Source organism: Synchiropus splendidus, chromosome 5, assembly GCF_027744825.2.
Source record: "Synchiropus splendidus isolate RoL2022-P1 chromosome 5, RoL_Sspl_1.0, whole genome shotgun sequence".
Classification (NCBI taxonomy): domain Eukaryota; kingdom Metazoa; phylum Chordata; class Actinopteri; order Syngnathiformes; family Callionymidae; genus Synchiropus; species Synchiropus splendidus.
In genome coordinates, this window is record NC_071338.1 from 27480034 (window position 1) to 27499201 (window position 19168).

Sequence of the window (19168 nt, forward strand, 5' to 3'; positions counted from 1 at the left end):
ATTTTTTTATGGATGAACTAAGGATGTCTGAAATCTGACATTCGAATATTGACTTATAACTCAGTATTTACTTTACAAAACAGATTTCTCAAGCACTTGTCCACCAAGTACAAATAAGTATGAAGCCCACAGATTTGGGGATAAAACATTGTCATTGTTGTTATCATCCAATTGTTGTGCACTACAACTATAAAAATGATTTCAACCAACATGTGGCTTTAGACGGTGATCGTGAATTTATGCCCAAAAAGGTAGACACAGTATTTTTAGAAAAAGTATTCTTAAATAATGTGTCCAACAATATATTTCATTCATTTCCATTCATGAATACACATGAAACCATCACGCTCCTGAAGCACACCTCCACCAAAGACTGAGACTATAAGATTGAACATCAACAAAAAATATAGTCACATGACGAATTATCGTTTAATTATTCTGGCCAACCACATTTTCATGCCAGGCAAAATTCTATTATAAATTATGATCGAATGTACAGCAAAATGAGGAAGGAACTAGTCAATGAATCACAAAGTAAATTTTTCGGGAGGATTTAAAAATCACAATAGCAAGATTTCGGTGATGGGACATCCTCAACAAGAGAAACGCTCCAAGCCATTGCTGTCTGTAGAACCATGCCCTGATAAACATATTTAAATGTATTTTCCCACCGGTGATTGTTCCTCCTTTTAATACACAAGATTCTTCAAAGTTGTTCCAGCATCTAAGTTGACGTTGACTTGCTGAATTACTTGATGTTTAACATTCACACTTTCAAATTGAAGAATGTATCTGTAACTTATGAAATGTTATATTTTTGTGAAGCGTGTCTGTTTATGTCAACAGGAGAGAGACGTTGTCTGCTGCTGCATGACCAGTGACGGGTCTCCCTGGCGTTAGCAGGGGGTTATTAATGAGTAATACAAATAAACTCATTTAACTAAGACTTAAAATGAGAAGAACTTAGATGTAGTGTGTCCTCAAACTTACGTCAACATTTCTATACATACGCTGCTGTGCATGTTCTGCTAGCTAAACCCGGACAGCTGGAGTTAGCACGTCCATCCATAAACCAAAATTAAAAACGTATTTTATCTGACACTTACCGGCTGATGGAAGTACAAAGAGGATGACGAGGTTTTCGTGGGTTTCCTCATCCTCCTCCTCCTCCTCCTCTAATGAAACTGTTTCCAAAGAAAAGGCGTAGACCCTGAATGCAACTCAGCTACACTTGATGATGAATACACTCTTATCTAAACTATTCCGTAATTATTCGTAACATTTTTTTTGTAATTATTTTGTATTAGTGTTATGATTCCCGTTTCCTTTCAAAACTTAACTTAAAGTTGAGAGGCAGCAGGCACAATGTAAGTGAAAGGAGCAGTTGAAGTGATTCACAAGTACTGTCGTAAACAATACCAAGACCATATTTGAAAAGCAGCAATTGATCTGAAAACTTTGAGGGTTGAGTCTTTTTTGTGCTGAAGACAAATTTAGACAAAAGTCAGTTTCAGTATTTGTTTATTAAAATGTAAAAGATAGTTTTTTTCTTGTTTTGTTTTTTTTACCTCTGCAGTGCAAATGAACTGATAAAAATGCTTGACATGATCTGTAATTTCAACCAAGGCAACCTGAGCTTCATCTCACTTCGTGTGAACAGACCGAAGGCGTCAGTTCATGCCAGGCACGGAGCCTCTTTCCTCTCCTCAGAATTCTCGCCCTTGGAGTGAAAATCCCGCTTGATTGCGAGGTCGAAAGCCTGTTTCCGTCAGGGCCAAGGTCACGCTGGTTCCCCCAGACTCCGGCCTTCCTGCATCAGTCTTCCTCTGAGGAGAGCTGCGCTCCCTCGTCGTGAACTTCTCTGTAGGCATCCGAGGGGCCGTCAGGAGTGTAGCTTGTCATGGGGGCCTTCAACCCCTCAGACAGTTTCTGGGCCGCCAGCTTGGCCTGCAGCTCCTGAGGTTGACAAGAGACAGAGAGCGAGCGGATGTTTCACCTGCGTTTTCTCATGGTGGAGCCCACCTGCAAACACTGAACTGCCTCTAAACACAGCATTACAATGGCTCACACATAAATCGAGTGTAGCAAAGCCCGATTTTATTTGCTGTTATTTGCTGTAGGGGCTGCAGACTCGCCATTGCCATGTAAGTAAGGGATTGTAGCGCGATGCTGCCCTCTAGTGTAAGTATGCTTAATAGCAGTTATTAAACAACTAATTACTAATTCAGTATAAACAAAGTTCTAATGATTAACCTTAAAAACACAAGTATTTTAGATACAACACCACAAAATATAATTTAATCTAATAAGTCAGAATAACTCTGTAGGTCACTTCATTGTGATACTGTTATTTTTACAAGACTTTTTCTGAGGACACTAATGTAAAACTGTACACATCCTCCACTGAACATGACCAGAGAAACCAATATGACGGGCAGACAATATCTTTGAAATGACTCAGAGGATACTGGTTCTCCTCGAGTGTTGTCTGTGCCCTTGACTCTCTCAGTTAAACGACAGAGAAGCCGCCATGTTTCCACTGGCTTGTAAACAAGAGTCAAACAGACCTGTTGTTTCTTTGTTTGCTCCTTCAGCAGTAGAGCCGACTCCTCCAGGGAGAGGAGCTGGGCTGGACTGTGGTGCAGGGGAGGAAGCTTGGCAGCCGTGATGTCGTCCAAGTGTTTTCTGTCCTGCTCTCTCCGAGCTTCAGCAGAGAGAGGAGATGAACCTTCAGAGGCATGTAGGGGTGAGGAGGATCCTGAGGAGTTTTCACTCTGTTGTGGAAACCTGTACATGAAGAGATTACATTAAATCAGTGGCCATGGTTTCTTTGTGTTAAATTGTTGGTCAATTGAGATTTACTCACTGGTTTGGCTTGAACTTCGGCTTTCCTGAGCCAGTGGTCTTCTCAGTTCTTTCAAGAACAGATATGTAATGAGGCTTCTTCAGTGCCTCCCTTTTAAGAAAAGAATTGTCGCCAGCAGCATGTTTGTTGAGCTCACTGGCAGCAGACCTCTCATGATCATTAAGTTTGACTTTGTCAAACCGCTCTGTCAGCTCACACACAGGAGTCCCAACTGAAGAAGACTCCATAGTTTCATCAGCTAATGGTCCATTTGAGTCCACAGTTTGTTGAGCATTCGCTGGTGAGGTCTCCTCGGTGTTGCCTGCGGTAAGACGTGGAGGATTTCGCTGTTGTGCTATGAAGGCTTGCCGATACTTGGACCGCAACTCTTCTCCTGCTTCAGATAACAAGTTCTGTTTCCTCTCTTCCTCCTCGTGTAAGTCGATGGCCTGCTGCAATCTTATCGAAAACTCCTGGATCCTCTTCCCCTGGTCAGGGAGTGTCTTCAACAACTGCCTAAGAACACAAAAGATATATTTATTTAGCGATTAGAGGGTCCGGCCTGAAGGATTTATGAGCCACAATAGTCTCATCAGGTGCTGGACAGTGCAACAATACAACATATTATCCTAACGCCCAATGAGTCACCTCTGAACTCTAGTACATTTATACCTTGTCAAGTGGAAATGAGAGCAAACTACAATAGTTAAGAATATTGCTTATCACAGTTCTTTTTCCATTATTATTATGATTTTACGGCATATAAATTAGGTATTTTTCATGTGCAAGACATGACTGGGACAAATATAAAGCAGGGTCGTGGTTTAAATCCGAAATAACCTATTTTACTGATATATAGTGAATTGACTGATAAGTGGTTGGAGGTTGTCAGATTATCTCTGGGTTAGATTGAGTCCAGTTAGGGGGAAGGCATGGGGCAGACCGTGTCCGGAGGTACCTTCCTTCGCGTCCTGCTCAGTACACACAAAATAACTCATAACAGGCGAACACGATGAACGGTAAATCTATATCTCAGCCAAGGGCGATGGATGTGACAGGAAAGTTATTTCCCGCCAAGATCTGTCACAGCTTACGCTCCAAATTTCACACAGGAAATGCCACCTACTGTCCACCCAGCTTTGATGGAGCGACTCACTTGTTGGACAGAATCTTCTCCTGCCGCCGCAGCAGTTCTCGTAGTTGCTGTTTGCTCTGGCCCCTCAGGTCTCCGACCTGTCCCTGGCGATCCGCCCAGGAGCCGCGGTCCACCATCGCGCCCTATTGACAGCCACCCGACGGCATTAATAAAGACACTCCAAGTCTCAGTTTACGCATGTATCGAGACGAGAGCGAGTCTTTAGTGACATTTGTATTCGATAGCAAACGTGATCACCAACTGCTACAGTTAGCTCGGGTTGACAACAACCGCTTTTGCTCTTCTTCTTAGATCGTATTGACTACTGCCTGGCACACTGCTGCCCCCTGCCGCACGCACCGGTAAGCACACTTGTTTTGGGGAAAATTTAAAGAAAACACACATCATTCTTATTTATTACATTAATAAGAATTCGAATCAGGATAGTAATATCACAAAAGCCATTCGCTTTGTGTTGAATTATTGTATTCAAATGACAGGCTTATAAAACAAAGCTGAAAGAACGGATTCCTACATTCTCATGAGCAAGTAAAACACATTAGCATGTGGTTCAGAACTTCCACAGTTATAAAAAAAAACTCCTTTAAAAATCCTTTAATTCTAAATATGTAAATGACCAGTCGGCGACAAGAGCTTCAAGATGTCAGTTTAATACGAGAGAGTGATCTCAGCACAGAGGAATGAAGCCTCAGAGTGAAGTACATATGTGAAAGAGGGTGTGACGTCAGGTTCAACTGCGCAGTGAAACGTAAGGCAAAACACTTGTCTCCACTCTGGTTTCGATATGCATCACTGAGGAGCGCTTTCTCCCTGAATAGTTGTGGCAGTGCAGACAACACCTGGATAATACTTGTGCCGAGGCTCAGGAGTGGCAGCTGTCTATACAAAGTATCTTTACATGTTTTCATATTAACAAATTTGTCTCCCCACCGTCACCATATTCACTCAGGGCTGTACATGAAGGCACTAAGCATGTTAATAAATATTTTGGACATAGGTGATAGCAAAATATGGATTTTTTTTTATTTGTACAGAGCGCAAATATAAAAACAATAATAAAATACACAACCTTGTCATCTTCTGATTGGAACTCATTATTTACATATCTACAAGACTTGTGCAGGTGAGCTACATTCAGTGTAAACAAAGTCCTTCATTACAATCCACATGCCAGTGCATCAATTTTACATGAAGTTTCATCTTTTTCCAGCACTTTGGACAACGGAGTTGTTAATGGGTTTAAAGCTAATTTGTATGTGTTTGTGGATTGATTTCAATAGGAACGTGGTCTTATATTCTATAATTCACTTAAGAAGTGTACAGTTGTTTGACATATTAATTCTACTTAAATTCTACATTTCAATTTAAAATGAAAAATATGTGACTTTTGACAGTAACCCTGAAGGGAGCATGCTCGGCACTTCCTTCATTCCTTCTTCAAGCCCTCAGTAAACAGTAAAAAAAAAGAAAAAGAAAGTAAAAAGAATGTTAATGGGAGGGGTGATTTATATGTTTAACTACTCAACGGCATCCGCGTCCATCTTAACCAGGCTGGAGTGGCGAGGAACCCTGGACAGGGGGAGCACATGCAGGTGCCTTGAAACCTTCATTTAACCTGACCAATGTCTGCTGCTGCTATGAGAGGTAGTAACCCCTGAAGTGCAGCAGAGAGATTTGAATCCCACCAAAACATAGACATTTGAGTTAAATACTGTTTTCTTGCATTACTTAAAATTTAATACGATCCAGTGGTTGACATATCTGAGTTTTGTTTAGTTTGTTGGAGGTTTGAGGCTCAAGTTCTGAGGCTCAAGCTCCTGTAAAATAATGAAATATTACTGGTGTTTTGAGATTTCCTGCCTTTGTGTTTGGGCTGGCTGAGAAGATGTGCGGCTAACATTTACAGTGAACAACAGCAGTACTTCTTTTAACTCAATCCATCCAGTCTTCACCAGTGGGATCACTCTATGTTTATTTTGGAGGTGATCTCCATTAGCTTCATAAAGGGGGTGTAGACGCCTCTGGATCTTGTTCTCATGGGAGAAGATGAGGAATCTTCTGGATTTAATCCTCTTTCAGAATCGACCTCATCTGTGCCGGCGGTGGGGTCAGAAACAGTTGTGCTGGTGGAAGAGAAATAGTCACTGGTGACTTGTGGGTTAGAAGGCAGGAGCTGGCTGTATTGTATGGGTGTGTAGCGCAGTAAGCTGGACCCCAGGCGACTGGGTGGAGGGTTGCTCAGGCTAAAAGTCCTCGGCTGAATGGGCGTGGTGAGGTAAACGGATGGGTGTTGAAGAGGAAGTGGGTTTGACAAAGGCAGAAGGGTCGACGCGATGCTGGATGATGAAAGTTCTGAGGTGTATTGTAGGGATGATGCTGTGTGGGTAGAAGATTCCTCAGGTGGGAAACAGTTGGAGCTCGAATGCTGTGTGGATGATGGAGGGTGGTTGAAGGATGAAGGCTGTATGGATGGTGGTGGGTGGTTAAAGGATGAAGGCTGTATGGGTGGTGGTGGGTAGTCGGTGAGGGGGTGTTCAGAGTCAGCACTGTCGGTGGCTGGTCCTTGTACAGGGGGTGGAGAGTGGCTCAGTGAATGGTTTGGGGGCGGTGATTGAACTGGGGGTGGCACTTGATGAATGGAATGGAGATGAGTTGGCGCACGCTCAACATGAGGCTCAAAACTGTTTTCATCACCTCTGTGGACGGACAGTCAGATATCAGACTCACATCACACAGACTTGAACACGGCGCCATCTTACCTTGGGAGCAGATCACAGCCTACTCCTACTTCCCTGGTTTCCATAACTACTTGTTGCCTGTGCTGTGTGGACATAAAATACTTCAGCTTGTCTTCTAACTCATTATTCTAGGAAAAGGAAAACAAGGAAACAACACTGTCAGATCAGATCATGCAAAGGGCGCCATCACAAAACAAAGAAAGGTGCAGTGACACTATAAACCACACAGACACTTGCTGAAGGATCTCCAGAGCGCAGCTGCCCAGCAAGTCGTCTTACAGCCATGCGACCATCAACCACACCATAACAGATGTTTGAACAGCCTACCTCACACTCCACTATCGCGATCCGGTCCAGGAGCTCTGAGATGAACATGTCCTTATGTGCCACTTGACTTCGAAGCGATTCCACCTGCACAAGGCCACATATAATAAGATATGTTACAGTAAATAACAGTAACAGAAGACGTGAAGCAGCGCAGAATGAAGGACACTTTTGTCGACAAAGATCCAGTGTCTCCCATGAGAAAGGCTCCATATTGCACGTGTCGCAATACTCATCTCATCTTAGAAGGATAAACACTTGTGTCTTATTTTGGAAGAGTCATTAAGTGCCTCTGGTCTCCACCCTTGCTAAAGAAGCTAAGAGCAAACAAGTGCGACTTACCTCCTCGATCATTGCTTTGACTTTCCTTTGCTGACAGAACACCATGTCGTTCAGGTGCTTGATTCTCTCCCGCAGCTCCCCGGCTTCTCCTTTCAGGTCTTTGGACCTGAGGATGGAAATAATAATCATTAAATGAATCAGGCTTAATAGGATTCTATAATGTGATTTTATAATGTCTAATAACTGCTGGTAACATGCATATGAATAAGTAGTTTATTTACTCTAATATATGTTCCCTAATCTCAAGTGCAACCAACCAGAAAAAGCTGACTATTGAAGGAATTCAAGAGGCTCTGCAATGATCCTGATACATGGATGTACATGTTCTCTTTTGATGCGTTTTGATAGTATAACAAGCATTCACTTGGATTAAACTGAAGGAAGCATAACCAGCCATATGAGGTAGAAAGATAAACACCTGCTGCAGATTGTAAATTGGTGCGATAATATGTTCCAACCAGCCGCAGGTAGGAGACGCATTATGTTAAACATTTTAAAACTACCATTCAGTACTAATTATCATCATATTATTATCTTATTCAACATTCATCTACTGTTGGTAGTTTAGTTAAGATGTGTCTTATAAGAACTCATCCATTTTGTTTGAAATATATGGAAAGGAAGCTGACTTGGCCGTATGTCTTGAAAAAAATAAAGAATTCTACATTCAACATCTCAATTTAAATGATTAATATTTGACTTTGACTGGAACCCTGAAGGTAGCTTGCTCGGCACTTCCTTTATTCCAACGTTAGTTTTGGAAGAGACAGCAAAGGAATATAATTCATTCTTCAAATCCTCAGTAAACAGTACAAGAAGAAAAGAAAAGTAACAAGAATGTTCTTTAGAGGGATGATTATATTTGTTCATTAGATTTCTTCTCATGATGCTGCAAGTTTTCAACCTGACTTAAACATTCGGGAGTTTCTCTCCAAGCCAGTGACCGTGGAATATTTTGTTGCAAATAGCTGGTACCTTTTGGCAACAGTAGAGTCGGTCGTATCTGTGAGCTCTATCAGACGGAGCTTCTGTTCACATTCCTGTAGCTTTTTCTGAAAGTGACTCTTTTCCTGTGAGGTTATGAAAAGTTATTATTATCCTGGGTCACATTCAATTTCAGCCATGTTCTGTGGCGTCACGTACCTTCCCCATGCATTCTAGCAGACGTTCTACTTCACTGATTCTTTGATCTCTTTCAGCGATCTTAGCCTCTGCTATCCTCATGTTCCTCTCTGCTTCCTCCAGTCGCCTGATGTACTCATCCAGCTGCGCCTGCGTCAGGAAAACACACAACACTTCAGTGGCCAGTCATTTGTAATGTATCAGTTGTAATTCTGTTTTAGGAGATGAAATCCAACCTGTAGACTCTCTATTTCCTGCCTGTGTTTCTGCTGCTCCTCCAGCAGTTTAGCATCATACTCCCGCTGTAGCTTTACTGAGAGCTCCTGCAGTGCCTGAGCACTGGCCTCCTGGGACGACTCCACCTGCACAACAACACAGCAGAGATTACAGTCTGCAGCTAAACTTACATCCATCACTCAGAGGACAGACTAGTAGTAGTAATAACTGTATAATTACACTCACACACTAACTGCTCTCGTACGTATATTTTGGCACCAGGAACAATGACGATGAAAAGTCAATAATTTGACAGAAAACAGGAGCATTTGTGTGTAGCTGCATTTCCATGCTCCAGGAAGCACCTGTCCTCTTTCCTCCTTTGTACATAATTATACAACTCACCAGACATTACTTATTTCTACAATACATTTTCTTTTTTCTGTTATTTACCTGTATATTTTACAGCGACCCTTTTTGACATCTGTGACATGTTCTGTCTTGTGATCACGATTTGACATAAGGTTCTCGACCACCAAAGCAAAATGGGCTGCATGTAGTTTTGTGTGACACAGTGTCTGCGGTAAGTTACTGATTTGCTGCTGATACTATCGGCTCACATTCTTCCAATTGTGCTTCAGGATTGAAGCAAAGGTACAATGTGAAGCAAAGGCTGAGCTGTTGACACGATCACAGCGTGATTGATTGACATACCAGCTTAGTAGTTTCTGTACAAAGTCAATGTAAATATGTTGAAATTCTACATTCAATAAAGGCGTAGAGAATATTCGTGCACATGCCTAAAGAGCCTCTCCACTTTCCCTTGTCATCGACAATCATCTGTTCTCTAATCAGGTTTTCCGGGATGTGCTTCAATGTTAGTTTAGTATAGGTGTTCTTTTTTAATTCGCCCCCCCGGCTAACCTCAGTTCACATGACTAACACTCCCAATAGAGTTCCTAAACCTCAGATCGCTGTCAACACACTTGAATGAAAACACTTGCATTTGTATCAGTCGCAGCTTTGGTCCTTATGCATGTTTCAAAAGTTTCACTTATGAATGACAACCAGCTGTTAATACATGTTATAAATATGTTTCCTAATTTACAAGCAGCTTGCATTGGACCCTCTTGATGTGATCAAACATATTTTGGCATCACATATAACATTCAGTGAGTTTCCTGGGCTGAATTTGACGTATTTTAGCGGTACTGTAAGCAGCACAGATCACAGACCCAGAGGATGATTTGGTTTTTAAGGGAAGCTCAGTTTTAGCTGTCAGAAAAATGCAGAACCGGCTTGTCCCGCTCATGAATTGACTCATCAAATTGTTTCGCCCATCGTTCCAAGATCCAAAACTGGTCACACCGGATGCTTTTAAAGCAAATGTCCACAGTTGTGTTTGAGCCACAAGGGTTTGGTACCTGCAGCCTCAGTGTTTGGTTTTCAGCCTGAGCAGCAGCCAGCTCTCTCTCCTTTTCTCTCAGCTGATCTTGAGCTCTCTGGCTGCTGGCCCGTAAACTCTTGAGGTCCTCCCTCATGTCCACTCTGCTCTGACAGCTTTCCAGCATGGACTTCTGCAGAGTAGACTTCTTTTACACGATCAATCCAACAGGACGCGTGAGGCCGCAGCAGAGGTGGGGTGTGGCGATGTTACCTGCAGGCCGATGTTGGCGGAAATCAGGGAGTTGTTCATCTGATCGAAGCTCTCCATGGCAGCTGTGCGCACCTTGACCTCTGACTCCAGACTTCTTCTGTGGGAGTTGGCTGCCTACAGAAGCAGAGAATGATATTATTTTTGGTTTATTCTGCACTAAAATTAAAGTAAGACTAATAGTTTTTACCCGGATTTCCTGCGACAGCTTCTGCATGGACTGCTGCATCCCCCCGAACTGACCGTACATGCGCTCTCTAACCTTCTCCAGAGAATCTCGCACCTGAGAACGCAAACAAAAATATATCAGATATCAACTGAACTACTGACTCTTTCATAAGTCAGCACATCCACTCAGAACACCCCCACCTCTTTGATGTATTTCATCTCATCCTGAAGATGGTTAAACGTCCACTCTCGTGCCATCACTTCCTGTCGCCGGTCAGTTCCTGTCCTCTGCACGACTCCGTACACTTTAGGCCCATGATTCTGCATTGAGGACTCTGGCACCCCATTGGTCATGTCGCCAAGGTGCTGAGGGAGACAAAGATCGGGCAGGTCAGGTTTCCGCAGCTGCCCTCTGACGAAAGCATCACTGTTTTCGTCTCTTCGTCTGCACATTTTGCGCTGGCAGGCATGTGCACGGATGCTTGCATATGTGCACTTGATCAGGTATTTCTGTGACTCTTGGTGCTGAGCACTGAAAACCCGCTGGTAGGGAACTGATGCTGTAAAACAGCCAAACAGTATTGACGGTGTCGAGTTTCTGCAACCCAGTACAGGAGCGGCTGCCGTCTCTATTATTCCTCCAACAGACGGGGACTTGATGTAAATAGAGACGCAGAGCAATTCACACAACTCCAGCAATAAAATGACAAATAAGGGTTTGATGAATAATTCCACAATCTTTTCATTTTATAGGGAAGAGAGTGAATTGTAATCCTTTCTGCTAACAAAAAAAGTTGAGCTTCCCTGTTTGTTCTAGTAATGGAAATTCCCGAACATTTGAGAGGCCTAATAACAAAAAATAAACATAATAAAGGTGACTAAGTCTGCCGTCACTCGTCCACATGATGCATGTGGACACTATCATCATCAACAGCTATCATGCCCCATGTTAGGCGAGTCACTGACAAAAAATTGAATCGACAATGGGACGAGTGAGAAAATGAAAATTTAACATGACTGTTCTAGTGACACTGCTTGGTTCATAGAAAGTGATGCAAACTCACTTTTGTTTTTGGCTGAGGTGCAAATAGTGTTGGTGAATAGGTCTGACTGAGTGTACTGAGGAAAAAGCCTAGGTCAGCATAACAGCAAGTGTTTAGCTCTTGACTGAAACTAGCTGATGGTTAACAGCTTGCAGCAGCTGGGTGAGGCTGTTGTTTACTTTTGGGAAAAAACCTTTTCTGCCACTTGATAGCCAAGAAGGAGCACTCTGTCCATGCCTGTTTGTATAAATGTATCCCCAGCTTCAACAAAGCAACTGTTTGGATAACTGCAACAAAAATACAATCTCAATGTCACATGAATACTCAGAAAATATAACAGTAACAGATTTACTTCTCTGAAGTTTGTTATTACATAAAGCTGAATTAGTGACTTTTTAATCGAGTCCTGCTTATCTAGAATCGAGTTATGAAGGTGTGCGTAAAGGTTTCATAGTTTTACCTCATTTATGGAGCTATTTTCCCATCTTGTTTTGAAGCAAGCATTTTTTTTTATTTTTATTTTACAGTCTGGTTGTTAGAAGATGCTTCATGTTCAGAGTCACATTGTATATTGAGTATCTTGTTTCCCCAAACTGGGACCTTTTCTTGATTAAAAAAAAAAAAATATATATATATATATATATATATGCAGAAAGGGAACCAAAAAATAATAACAGACATGATCAGATGCAAACACAGAGACAGGATACTCAGTTTGGTAATGCGACCCAGGCATGTTTGCAAGAGCATGTCTCTGGTTAATAACAGTTAGTTAGTGATAGACATTATGAATAGCACATCTGCAGACATATTTACAAAAGTGTAGTTATTTTTACCATGTTTCTCCAGGTCTAAAATCTCAGATTGATGACAATCTGTCGGTGCAATTCATCACTGTCAAACATCTGCTGAATATTCACACCAGCATAATAGATGGCAGGCTGATGTGTGTTTTTCACAGAACGATGTCAGCAACATCTATGCATATATGCACAGCTATTACTCATGTAGCAAGCGTGACACGTTTACCTGCTGAGGCGACTCTCTTCCAGCTGGTCTCTCTCTCTGGATGAGCCCATTCTTCTTCTTCCACTCCCCTTCCTTCGCCTTCTCATTCTGAATGGAGAACAGGCAATTATTATATTATTCACATGATATCATTCACTGCTCGATATTTTAACTACAAAGGGTCACTCTTTAAACAGCCCTAAAATGAATGCAAGGATGATTCAGAGGGCATGACAATGACCCATCATAATCTAATAGGTACATGAGGTTGATCTGTTCTAACTTGGAATTTACAATCTTTTTTCTTTGTTCAAAGCAGAACCATAGAAACCGGACGACAGAAGGACAGACCATTTTTGCAAGTTTTTTAAACTTTTTTTTTTATACAAATGCATGAACTTAAAAGAATTCTAACATATTTTTGCAGTTCATTTATAGGTTGACAACCCACAATAGGTGGCTTGTTTCAATAAATTGCCCGCCTCTGTTGAGTGATGGCGAGATGGAGGGAGGAAGAACACAGAGATAGACGGGTAGATGTCACGCTGTTGTGAAACAGAAAAGGCTCCTATTAGGCAAATGTGAATTCGCTCAGATGGCAGCCATCTTTATCTATAACAAACACTTCTTTCTTGGAGTTGGGAACAACAATGCTCTCTGTGTCTCTTCTTTCCAGCTTTGAATTTTATAGCACTGACTTGACCGAACTGCACTGTTGAAACTACAGCCATGTAATTTAGGAGAAGGCGTGTACGGAGCACAGAAGTCTTTTGTTTAGTTGAGCTTGACCTGCTCCCAGACGACCTGACGACCTGGAGAATGTATACATGTCAAATGATCACAACATGACACAGGAAAGAATGAACATGAGTTGAACTCAACAGCTGTATTGTGCAGGTCAAACCGGATCCCTTTAACAAATTATTTCCGACGGCGTACTGCTTTCTATTCACAACAATAGCAGCTGGTCTTCCCGCTCATTGTTCTCAGACATTTTTCTGTGAATTCTTTGAGGGTAGCTGCAGTGAAAACTAATACAGCTGGTCGAGTACCACGTATCGTCTCTGCATCTTCTTTCTCTGAGCGTGTCAGTGTCGACGTGCCATCCTCGACATTAGCACCATTTCGATTGTGTCCCTGATGTGTCAGGTTGCAGGACACACCCTTAAAATAACCAGAGTTCCTTCTGACTGACAGAAAGTTAGAGCAGAAGAGTTTCTTTCCTTGGGTTGATACTGGCACCAGTTGCATTTGACAGCAAGTCTTTAACCAAGTTAAAGTGAAAGATCCAATTGAGAGGACATTTTCTGCCTGCATTGTTCCACAATGGAAACACACACTTCCTGTATCACCCTGAGAAGCTCAGCTAAGCATCGTTCAGAGCGCAACACAAAACAATCATCTAAGGACACAGGAATGTCAGCTTGGGTCTTTTCTGTCTTGTGACCCTGAATCCGAATTTCCTTACATCAAAACCTCATAAGAAAATCAAATACTGCGAAAGGTTTTTCACGTGGATGCTCTGGCACACATACACATGTACTGTTTCAGATGGTTTAGATTTATGAAGGGCCAGTTTAAAACTCAAAACAGCCTGGTGTGCTGCATCAAATCCAGACACTGACCTGTCTCCACTTTCATCTTTGGATTTGCCTGCATGAAGAGTAGTCAATTAACACTTAATGTTCTTAGTTGCTGCAATGGTGAAAAGAATGTCCAACCTTGTGCTGCATATCCCCCAAATATCTGCCTAGTTGCTGATGCATTGGAAGCCTTTGTATCTTCATGTCACTCTCCAAAACATGAATTTTGTTTTCATAATTTTTCAAGTCAAATGTCAATCACCTTCCTCTGCAGTGCCTCCTCTGTCCTGTTCTTTCCTGGCTACATACCGTCCCTCTCTGTACCTTCATATTGTTTACCTTAACAGATAAAGACATCACAGACTATATTGGCATCCCTTCTGTCTGGAGCAGGGGTGTTACACTCATACTACATACAAGAGGCCAAAATCTGACACCAAGTCACAGGCCAGCACACATTGAACGGGAAATATGAGAGCAATTGCAACGCTCTTTTAATTGTTGGGAGGCTAAATCGATCATGATTCACTCTTTGCCTTCCTTCACCAAATACACTGCTCCATGACACAAAAAGACCTTGAACCATGTACTTGCTTTCCACCAAATTTCATTCTGTCCAATGAATCAATTTATTTTACTGAGGTGAAAGGTTCTGGAAATTCAGTGACTTGAATGACCTCTGTTCTGTCACCTTCAGAGGTCACTATTTCAACTTCAATTTTGAGCCAACCGATTCAGGGCCACATAAAATTAAAGATTTTTGTGTCGATGTGACCCAACACTCTTTCAGTGTCTACCTTGATTAGGTCAGACTATACAACACTTCTAGTATGATTCACTTTAACACTCAACAGCAGTTCAACTGTTGCGTTTGCTGTCATGACAACCTCATCTCCAGCTACTTTTACTGACAATTTAAAGGGGCTTTACCACATTCCATTACGTGGTTGCCGGGGATCCCTGCGATGAAGGCGTTCACATAAAATTTGAGTCTTCATTTATAAACGTCTGTCATGACAACTTCAGCCCAAAATGCATGTTGTCACATCTGTTGTGGGGATCTCCAGCAGATGAGGCAAAAGGGAAGACCATTCTATTGAGTTTAATGGACGGCTCTGACGCAGGGACATCAGCGAAAACCCACACGAAGTGGGTGGAGGAGAAATGGGGATAGTGGACCTCACTTACAAGAAAAATATCACTGAAGTCAGAAGACATCTAAGATGGATATTAGAGAAGAAGGCAGGTTGTGATCTGAATTGCTTGAAATGAGAGGGGAAAAGTAGGGCTTTTACAATGTACCAGTATTTGAAGGAAAGCAGACTGTTAAACACGGTTTAACTGAGGTGAATGAGAAAAGTTCTGTTCACTACCAAAAGCCACACATCTGGACTCACTTCCTTGCGGTGGCGGTGACAGTGTGTCAGGTGGAAATCAGCAACACATGTTGCGTTGCGTGTGCAACATGTGTTACCTCCTGACCCTTCAGTCAGTTCCTATACACCCGGCCACACCCTCAACCTGGGACGCACATTTCCAGATTGCTGCAGGGAGCTATCAGCGCCATGTGTGGAGGTGTGGAAGCTAATCCATCCTCCCAGGTCAAAGTTCACTTTATTGTCAATAACAAGTATGTACTGAGACACAAAACCAGAAGTGAGCCCTCAGGTCCAGCAGAGGCGAAGCACCACAGACGCTCATTTCTCACCGTGTCTGCGGGCTATAGATCTTAACACAAACACTGATCAGGGCAGTGCCACCTACAGCAAACACACACATGGCCCGCGGCGTGTGTTGACAGTCATGGTTCACACGGTCTCACATCAAGAGACGGAGACAGATGCCAATTTTGAGAGGTAATGTTTGTGCAGATTCCATGCTAACAGAGTATCAGGTGTAGCTGAGAAAACTTGAAGTGAAATACACCCTCCGTTCGGCAGAAATGTTTCAGTGCTGCTCTTTTGTCTGGGCTGGATTTACAATTCCGTCATAGCTCAACTTTGAAGAAAATTAGAAGCAGCTGTGTGTGCACAGTCTTGCTCAGACACTTGCTAGGATTTCAGGATATGATAATACTCTGAACGTCAGACAGACAGCTGAAAAAAGTGACAAAACAGGTTTTATGTTGCCAAGTGTGGTGAATTTGTCCTGTGACTTGAACTAATTTTTCATCAGTTTAAAAGGTTTTATATCTGTTTATATTTCCCACTTAAAAAAAATTTTCTCAGTAATTATAGTCAAATACATTGTCAACTTGTCAAGCAGTAATTCACAAGGTAAGACTCAAATCCTGTGCCAACATGAGTGCAAACAGACAGACAACACTGTCAACAACCCTTTCTCTGTGGAAGTCTTCATCAACTCCTGAGGAAGTTATTCACTGCCATTGAAGAATGTTTATAGATACTACAGGCAGCTTTGAGCAATTCAAAAGAAGCAAATATTAGTTTATCTCCCTCCAGAGAATCTATTACCATAATTCAATTGGCAATAAAACTCACTGCACTGAAAATAGATTTACTCCCACTGTTTAGTGGCAAAACTTTTCAAGTTCTCAGGTGTTGGATGAAGCATTTTAGCCTCTTGAAAAAAATATAGAAAAAGCAGAATAAATGACTTACTAATACTAATAGCAGGTTATTGCACTGAATGAAGATAAACAAAAAGCACTTTATAGCAACTCCATATGTTACTATTGAAAACACGCTCGTGTTTATGTATCAAACGTAAACAACTTACAGTGTTTGCAGTTTTGGAATCCTTATTTCCATGATCCCCGGCGTGTAGAGTTAACCTGAGGCGCCTGATCCTCCTCTGAGGAACCAAACACAAGACCAAAATGTGTGAGAGAGAAAAAGAAAAATCCAGGAAACACTGAGTTATATAATGGCAGCTAAATTGACAGCCCTTAATAACCCACAGCTTAATGTTTGTCTAGAGACTTATTGCAACACAAATGCAAACAGCAGTTATGTAAATGAGACTGATGTCTGAGAGCACAAGTTAAAAGTTATTATTGTATTATCTAGAACATTTTTTGGATTCATTTCAGGCCTGAAACTCAAGTATGGATGGACTCAACAATGGGAAGAACTTCTGTGGCCAGCTTGGTACAAAGGCCGGTTATATCAAGGAGCTGTTCAAATAAACATGACAGCTTGCTGCTGGCTGCAGACTCAGCTGCCATCTACACCAATGACAAACATGAACTTTATAGAGCTGACAGTTGCAACAGGTTTAGGTAGAACTTTCATGTACATTAGAAAATGTCTACTTTACGTGCAGAGAGAGGAGAGAAGGTGACAGTGTTTGGAAACAGGGAGAGAAAAGGGTGGAATGAAAGAGTTTTGTTTCTTTCTGTTGGACTCACCTCATTCAAAGGGTCCGCAGAGTCCTCTGTTGTTGTTGTTGTGGTGGTGGACACTGTTCGTCCAGAACCGTAGCGAAGCATGTCTCCTCTCGTGTTCGCACCACTGCTCTCGTCCTCTCCCTCTCTGACCCTCCTCCCACCCTTCCTCTCACTCTCCTTCCTGAGTTCTGCTCAAACTCTCAGAGCGACCATCTGCCCCCAGCCCCGGTCAGGGAAATAATCGTGCTCAGTCAGATGGAGTGGTGGGAGTCTGCAGAGCCTCAACTTCCAGTTTCAGCGAAAGAAAACACAGCTATGTCATTGTCTGAGAGTGGGCCAACTTCTGCTGGATCCACCTGGTTGACAGGGTTGTCAGTCAGTGCGACTCTGCATTCCCATCGGACCAGTCGGGCCACATTTCACCTGCTTCGAGCCTCCAGCAGGGCGGGTCCACGCACTGGGACAGGTGGGAGGAGCTCCTCCTATCAACAGGTGGGACTGCTACTGACTGTACTGTAGCTCCTTTAACTGGGCTCCTCCCACAGAACTCATTATCTACCATCTGACACCAAAACACCTTTGATGAAATATCGTCATTCATCGCTATTAATGAATATTTTAGAGCCCAACATCACGGTGGACGGGTCACACATACAGAGATAAAACATCAAAGCAGTCAAGAGACACAAACCAACAAGGGAATTACATGATATCTGTGGGATCAAGTCCTGAAGAACAAGGAGTTGAGTTGCCTTACAGAACGAAGGAAAGTTGTGATATATGTGGCTAAAAAAAAGCCACTGTGGCCTTTGCTCTAATGTAGTGAACATAAAACACTAGCTGATGAAAACATGAACGTTATTCATTTGCTACAACTAGAATAAAACAACGTCAGTCATTCCTGTATGATAAAATGTGACACATAAACATTTGAATAATTTGTAAGCTTAAGTTAGGTTTACAACATACAGGGGTTGGACAAAATAATAGCTTGAAGGTGTTTCAATTGTTTTGTCCAACCCCTGTATATAGTACAATTGTACTTTAAAAGACACAGTACTAAACATATTTCTTAAAAAATATACCAAATAGCTAGCGAAGAAAGTAAATAAAATAAAACTATCTGGCCATTTGTTGTGCTACTCTCGCAGTAGTAGCATAGCGCTAGCTAAGTCACTCCAGATACCGTTTTTATGGACCCGTCAAATTCATTCAATATTGTTGCTAACATTAAACCTGGTACACCAACCTTAGAATTCATACATGTAGCCGCAGAAATGAAGCAGTTTATATATTTTAAACCATCATTAGCTTGTAGGAAGTTCGGGCACGCGAGCCTCTCCTTCAAAATAAAAGCATCACTTATCAAACGCAACATTCACCATTTGACATCAAATAAATATCTTTTAATGTCTACTGTCTGTTTAAATTAAAATAAGTACGTGGTGAATGTGACAGCTTACAACAACGAACAGCAGCTGTAGTATCAGCGTGCCGCTCATCAATAATGAATAGTCGAGAGTGATTCATGAAAAGCAGACATTACTTTTTCATGTTTCTCTGTTTCACAACTGAGGTCATTCACACTTCAATAGACAGTAGAGGACCTGGTGCCTTTAA

The 19168-nt window shown here is 42.0% G+C and overlaps 2 protein-coding genes across 6 annotated transcripts; both read right to left on the minus strand.

The window, feature by feature from the left end:
• Window positions 1-1517: 1517 nt before the first annotated feature.
• polr2m (RNA polymerase II subunit M) lies at window positions 1518-4284 on the minus strand. Its single transcript, XM_053866514.1, has 4 exons — window positions 4002-4284; window positions 2867-3361; window positions 2568-2787; window positions 1518-1956 (listed from the first exon to the last, which is right to left on the minus strand). The coding sequence occupies exons 1-4, from the start codon at window positions 4115-4117 to the stop codon at window positions 1816-1818; spliced, it is 972 nt and encodes a 323-aa protein (XP_053722489.1). The 5' UTR covers window positions 4118-4284; the 3' UTR covers window positions 1518-1815.
• Window positions 4285-4636: 352 nt separating this feature from the next.
• Window positions 4637-18864, minus strand: myzap (myocardial zonula adherens protein). Of its 5 annotated transcripts, none has more exons than XM_053866513.1 (14): window positions 17570-18864; window positions 16939-17013; window positions 12638-12724; window positions 10767-10931; window positions 10588-10680; window positions 10401-10514; window positions 10168-10335; window positions 8764-8889; window positions 8549-8677; window positions 8381-8475; window positions 7406-7511; window positions 7067-7150; window positions 6761-6867; window positions 4637-6124 (listed from the first exon to the last, which is right to left on the minus strand). In XM_053866513.1, the coding sequence occupies exons 1-14, from the start codon at window positions 17648-17650 to the stop codon at window positions 5962-5964; spliced, it is 1593 nt and encodes a 530-aa protein (XP_053722488.1). In that variant the 5' UTR covers window positions 17651-18864; the 3' UTR covers window positions 4637-5961. The 5 variants fall into 5 exon arrangements, with proteins under 5 accessions (XP_053722488.1, XP_053722487.1, XP_053722485.1 ...); XM_053866512.1 differs by having other exon boundaries at window positions 4637-6697; window positions 6761-6822; window positions 17570-18862; XM_053866510.1 differs by having other exon boundaries at window positions 4637-6697; window positions 10168-10332; window positions 17570-18861.
• Window positions 18865-19168: the final 304 nt, after the last annotated feature.

Coding starts and splice junctions, on each gene's coding strand:
- polr2m (XM_053866514.1), bottom strand. CDS start 4,117: ATGGTGGACCGCGGCTCCTGGGCGGATCGCCAGGGACAGGTCGGAGAC. Junction 3,362..4,001: donor GAGAAGATTCTGTCCAACAA/GTGAGTCGCTCC, acceptor TTGTGTTCTTAG/GCAGTTGTTGAAGACACTCC. Junction 1,957..2,567: donor AGCAAACAAAGAAACAACAG/GTCTGTTTGACT, acceptor TGTCAACCTCAG/GAGCTGCAGGCCAAGCTGGC.
- myzap (XM_053866509.1), bottom strand. CDS start 17,650: ATGCTTCGCTACGGTTCTGGACGAACAGTGTCCACCACCACAACAACA. Junction 8,476..8,548: donor TGCTAGAATGCATGGGGAAG/GTACGTGACGCC, acceptor ATAACCTCACAG/GAAAAGAGTCACTTTCAGAA. Junction 6,868..7,066: donor TCGCGATAGTGGAGTGTGAG/GTAGGCTGTTCA, acceptor TCCTTTTCCTAG/AATAATGAGTTAGAAGACAA.